Below are 5,844 nucleotides of genomic sequence, written 5' to 3' on the forward strand. Positions count from 1 at the left end.
TCTCCCCTCCCTCGCTCCCTCTCTGCCCAGGCACTCCGCTGCTGCCTCCACGGGACGTCAGGCTGGAGGCACAGAACTTCCACGTCCTCCTGCAGTGGGCTCCGGCGCCCGGCTCCCCCAGCGATGCCACGTACCAGGCTGAGTGGAAGAGACGGTAGGTGGGCAGCGAGGAGGGGGGCTGAGAGCGGGGGTCTTTGGCCAGAGGGCTGCCAGGCACCCCCAGGAGCCAGAGGGTTATTATCTGGCTGTATTACAGAGCAGAGGGATGGTGGTGGGGACTCCAGGGAGCAGCTCAGGCAGGGGCAGCTCGGGACTGAGCTGGAGTGTGAGCACCTTTGGGGATGGAGCTTCCCCAACCTGCCTGGGCAGCCCATTCCCTTTCCTGGCCACCCTCTCAGCACAAACCAAATGAGGTTGCTTTGGCACTTGGGGGTTTCTTTTCCCTTATGCTTAGCTGGATTTCGACCTGTGCTGGTTCCTCTTGCCTTGCTGACAAATCTCTATCCTTACTCCATCACGTTGCTAAGACACCTTCCCCCCACAAGCCCCCTTCTTTTGAGGTGAAGCAGTCCCCAGGCAGCCTCAGACCTCACTCCCTCAACCCCTTGGCCATGTTTTGGCACAGAGCTGTTGCTGTTGTAGCAGGAGCCCAGGTCAGGGTGCAGCTCTGCGGGTGCCAGCCCAGCAGTGCCACAGGAAGGGGCCTGGCACCGCTCCTGATGCAGCCCACGGCCAAGCCCTGTGCTCCTGGTGCTTTCTGCCTGGGCAGGATGCCACTGGCTGCACAGACCTTCCTTTTTTTTTGGCTAGAAAGGTACCAAAAAGGAGGAATTGCTGTGTTTTCCCCATGAGCAGGAGCTCTCGCTGGACCAAGGCAGATGCCTGCTGGGGGAACAGCACCAGCTCCTCCTGGGCCTGTAAGCTGTATTTTGGCAGGATCCATGATCTCTACTGGGCGAGGGTGAGAGCAGTGGCTGGAGCTGAGCTGTCTGAGTGGGCCTATTCCAGCGAGCTGCAGCCATACAGAGACAGTAAGGACCAGGGAGCTCCTTCAGCTGGGCTCCTGCTCTTCCCCAGGGGCTGGTGGGGAGAGGGGTCCTCTGGGAGGTCTGGTGGGATGTGGTGGGAGGATACTGGTGGGGAAAAAGGGCCAAGAGCCTCAGCCACAGCAAATGGATGGGGGTAGAGCTGCTGGAGAAGGGCTGTGTGAAGAGCAAAGTGACAGAGGGTGAGGACCACAAATGGGAGGCCTCAGGCCACTGAGATGCTGTGAGACTTTGGGTCTCTGGAGAACACGGATGGAGTAGGAAAGAGGATACCCCTCTGGGCTTTCCTTTTAAAACAACACCCTGTTGGTTGCTGCCACAGGTCTGGGAGATGCTGGGTGAGGGCAAGGTAAAGCTGGCACAGGCTGGTGAGGGCAGGAGTCCCTCCAGCACGGCCTTTGCCGTGGATGCCGTGTTTGCAAGGTGCAGGCACGTGCCTTCCTCTGGCACGGGCTGGCTGCTCCATCCAAAAAACCTTCCTGCCTTTTGGAGGCAGGAAAAGCTTCAGGCCCTTCCCCAACCCAGCCCATGGGGGCTGTTGCAATTAACCAAATGCATGAGCAGCTGAAGCAGGATGGATGTTGGCTGCTTGAGTGCCCTTCTGCACTCCTGCGGGCAACTGGCATGGAGATACGTGCACGTGGCTCCACAGTGAGTCTCTAGGCTGCAGAGATGTGCTCAGCAGCAGGGAGCCAGAGGTGCTGGCAGGTCTGTCCTGCAGAAGCAGCATTGGCTGTCACAAAGGCACGGTGGCTCCTGGTTCTAGGGCTGCTTTCACAGCACAAGGTGCTGTCGAGCTGGGTCTGGAGCCGTTTCTGTGCTCTGGGAGGCGAATGTCACATCACTTCTAGAGAAACGAGATGCCTTCTGTCTGCAAGGCCTTCATTTGCCTTCTCCATTCTTTTCTCCCCTCCCCTTCCTACAGCAATTGTGGGGCCCCCTGAGCTGTCCTTGCAGCTCCAAGGTCACACCCTCAACGTAAGCATCCACACACCTCCCACCCCGTTCCGGAGCAGAGCTGGCTCCTACAGACCCGTGGAGCGGGTGCTGCGGAAGCTGCGGTACTGGCTGAACCTGTATGAAGGGGACGTGCTGGTGCAGCGAGTACGTGGCAGGGTGGGCCAGGCTCAGGTTTGCAGAAGCTTTTGCTGGTGCAGCAGAGGTGCCTGTGCCCGGCTGCGTTGGTGTGTGGTGGTGCCTGTGCCCTGCTCACACCCAGCAGTGCCAGCGGGCGCGAGAAACGTTGTGCCCCCACTTTGGGGCTCGCAGCCTGTGGACAGCAGGAGGTTCCTTTCCTCTCTTAGGCTGCAGGGATATGAGAACCCCCTGTAACCTGTTCAGTGCAGGTGTTTAATGAGATGCTCTCAGACCTAAGAGCTCCTGGGGTGGTGGAGAGTGAGTGCTGCAGGTGCAGAGGAGCAGGGATGGAGGGTCTGTGTCCCACAGCACTGGGAGGAGCGGGATGTCGAGGTGCAGACCCCACTTGCAGCTGCTGGCTCCACGTCCTCTCTGCTCCCAGGTGCCCTGCAGATGGAGGGCAGCAGCCTGTACCTTCAGGTACCTGAAGGGCAGCACCCGGTACTGCGTGCAGACGGCAGCCCAGGGCATGGGCAGCCAGCGGAGCCGCGAGGCCAAGCAGTGCATGTGGACACCCGCAGCCCCTGCAGGTGGGAGCTCTCTCAGCTTCTTGCAGCACACACACACACATGCATGGAGGTGTGGGCCACTCACCTCCCAGCTGTTCTGGGCAGGGGATGGTGGCCTGGTAATGCCCTGTGGGGATCCTTCTTGGGGAGATGTTTTCTCTCCATCTACCTTGGGCTTTCCCCGTGTCTCCCTGAATGTCCCACTGAGGGAAGCACTGGCTGGGGACAATGCTCTGTCCTTCCACTCCTCACCCTGTTGTGACCTCCTGGCAGGCTTCCCTTGGGTCCTCCTTGCTGTGCTGAGTGGCATCTTCCTGCTGCTGAGTGTGGCTGGGCTCTACTTCATCCAGCTACACGTCTTGCCCAGCCCCTCGGAGATGCACCTCCCAGAAACGCTTGTGAGTCAACAGTCCTCCTCCAGCCCCTGCCCCACGCTGTGTCACTGCCCAGCCAGGCTCCCCTGCATCTGTGGGGAGCTCAGCACCTCCTTCTCTCCACCAAACCCATCTTGCTCAGGTGCCTGACCTGCTGTACCCCCAGGCCTTGCTTCCTGGGAGCAGATGCTGGTGGGATGCATCAGTCAGCCGTAGGTCATGCTGAAGGAGGGTGTCAGGCAGCACATAACCTTCGAGCATGGCCCTGGTGTTAAGAGCCTCCTGCTTTAGGCAGCTGGCTTCTGCTTAGCTGTATGTCCATCTACAGTTTGAGAGGGAGAAAAAGGAGATGAGAAACAGACAGTGGGGCTGTTACCCTGGGACAGTCTGTCCTGGGTGAGAAGCAGCTCCTCACTGCTCTGTCCTCAGCAGCCCCAAAGCTTAGGGAGGTTCCCAGGCTTAGCCCCCCTGAGCTGATCCAAAGCATGTTCTGGGTCAGCGGGGCTGAGGCATGGTGGAAATGGTCACCAGGACAAACCTTTCTCCCTGAGTCCCAGTTCCTGGCTGCATCTCAGCTTCCCAGCACTGAGGGTGGCAGCAGCCTGGGCTCTGCAGCCCTTTGAGCACTCTAGGGACAAAACCAACTTGCTAAGGCGTGTGGACAGGAGATGGCAGGCTGTTCCACTTGCCCCAGCCCAGCACCCTTTGCTTTCCTCCCCTTTTGGGCCTCTGAGCAGGGATTGCTCATGTCTGAGCTGATGAGGGCTCTGACAGCTGGGCTGTAACTTGAAAAGCAGCAGCCTGACAGTTTGTGTCCCAGCCCCTTCTGTGGTGGGGCAGTGAACAGAGCCCTGCTGGCACTCCTGCCGGGTGGGAGCCCAGCAGAGGGGCTGCCTGGGCACTCTCCCTCTCCCCGGGTTCCTCACCCTGGGCTGGTGGAGGTTTGGCAAGCTGAGGCTGACCCCTCCACTGCTCTTTTCCCAGCAGGCTCTCCTGAATAAGGAGCTGAGTGTGACCTTCAAGGTTCCCCTCCTTGAGCTGGAGGAGGACTCCTTCACCTTGTTCCCACCAATCAAGCTTCTGTCCCACGGGGCGCCCGCAGCCGAGCCCGCGGCACCCACAGTGCGGCTGCTCCGTGGACAGAGCCCTTCCCAGGACCCCAGTGGCTACTGTGCCAATGGGTTTGGGCCAGTCTGCCACGAAGGGAAGGATTCATCCTGCAGCCACAGCCAGCTGGGGCATGCCTTGGGCTCCCAGCTCTCACTGCAGCCCGAGGAGGATGAGGAGGCATGGGATGGGGATGAGGTGTTGGAGCAGCTGGTGCCGGTAGGACTGACCAGAGACGGCTGCACGTGTGACAAGGACTACAGGACATCTGAGATGTGGCACCCACTGCACCTCCAGCTTTATTCTCAATGCCAGTGCCCAGCCCTGGGAGTTGGCAGCTGCCATCCTCTGCCCGCAGAGGGCAGGAGCTTGAGCCAGGAGGACCTGCCACAGAGCCTGGGCACGGCAGGGCACTGGGTACCGCTCAGCTCCGTGAAGCTGCAGACCAGTGAGGAGGAGGATGGAGGGTGGCTGGTCCCTGCTCTCCAGCATGGCTGTGGGTCCGAGCCACAGCCAGGGGACAGCCCCATGCTGCAGGGTGACTTGGAGCAGGCAGCATCGGGCATCCCACTCCCATGCCAGCAGCCCCCGTTGTCCCCCAGCACCCTGCAGGCCTTCTCGGGCTATGAGCTGCGTCCCACGGTTGGCAACGAGCCGTAGCAGGGCAGGAGGGGCACGCTGGCAGCTCGTGGCAGAGCTCAAGGTGCTGCTCATGCTGCCTGGGGCTGCCTGTGCCTTGCTGGGGGATGGCCCTGGGCAGCTCCCGTGCGGGCACGGCTGCTGTGGATGGGTGAGCTCGGTGTCTGAGCTTCCCTCTGTGGTTTTGGTGCTCTTGAACCAAAGCATCACTACTAGGTACCAAAACAGAAGCCTCAAAGCTTTTCTCTGGTTACCCAGCTGCATGTGTGTGTACAGTGTACATACCAGTGCCAGCTGATGTATATACCATAGGTGTATGAACCTCTTCAATGAGAGAGAAGGGGTTTACTTCGTGGGGAGGGGTTTTTTTACCTGCCTGGAAATGCTGATTGTGCTCTGGAGCTGTTTGTTAAATAACACTAATTTATTGTGGAGAGCTGCCTGCTGTGCTGCTGCTTTGTGTGTCACAGAACCAACACTGCCCAGGCTGAGCAGCATCTGGGAAAGGCACCAGGAAAACTTGAGGTGTCCCTGGGAGACGTTTGGGTGTTGCTGTCACTGAGAGGTGTCTGGTTCTTCAGCAGCCCCTGGATAGTTGTTATTCCTTCTACCAGTACTGGGGTGATTTCCTTCTGAGGAGCCCTGGCCAGCAGTTGTGTGGTGGTTTAGGCCCATCAGGGGACAAAACACCACGATTAGCCCAGCTCTGTTTAAGTCATGGAGTCACAGAAAGGTGGGGGTTGGAAGGGACCTCTAGAGATCAGCCAGCACAACCCCCTGCCAAAGCAGCTCCCACCTAGATCAGGTCACACAGGAACGTGTCCAGGTGGGTCTTGAAGAGCTCCAGAGCAGGAGCCTCCACACCCTCCCTGGGCAGCCTGGGCCAGGGCTCCCTCACTCAAACACTCAAACAGTTTCTCCTTATGTTTCAATGGAACTGTTTGTGTTGCAGCTTCATCCCATCACCCCTTGTCCTGCCACTGGATACAAGAGAGAGAAAGTGCTGCCCCAAGCTCCTGACACCCACCAGTG

At 59.4% G+C, this 5,844-nt stretch overlaps 1 protein-coding gene across 1 annotated transcript in view; it reads left to right on the forward strand.

The window, feature by feature from the left end:
• LOC133626632 (interferon lambda receptor 1-like) overlaps positions 1 to 5,237 on the forward strand; it is a 6,080-nt gene extending 843 nt beyond the window's left edge. Inside the window, exons 2-7 of the mRNA XM_062006975.1 lie at positions 31 to 154; positions 856 to 1,031; positions 1,972 to 2,150; positions 2,566 to 2,713; positions 2,966 to 3,090; positions 4,051 to 5,237. Of these exons, the coding sequence (XP_061862959.1) occupies positions 31 to 154; positions 856 to 1,031; positions 1,972 to 2,150; positions 2,566 to 2,713; positions 2,966 to 3,090; positions 4,051 to 4,833 (1,535 nt within the window). The 3' untranslated portion in view covers positions 4,834 to 5,237. The remainder of the gene's footprint in view (positions 1 to 30; positions 155 to 855; positions 1,032 to 1,971; positions 2,151 to 2,565; positions 2,714 to 2,965; positions 3,091 to 4,050) is intronic.
• Positions 5,238 to 5,844: the final 607 nt, after the last annotated feature.

This window comes from Colius striatus, chromosome 13 (genome assembly GCF_028858725.1).
Source record: "Colius striatus isolate bColStr4 chromosome 13, bColStr4.1.hap1, whole genome shotgun sequence".
Classification (NCBI taxonomy): domain Eukaryota; kingdom Metazoa; phylum Chordata; class Aves; order Coliiformes; family Coliidae; genus Colius; species Colius striatus.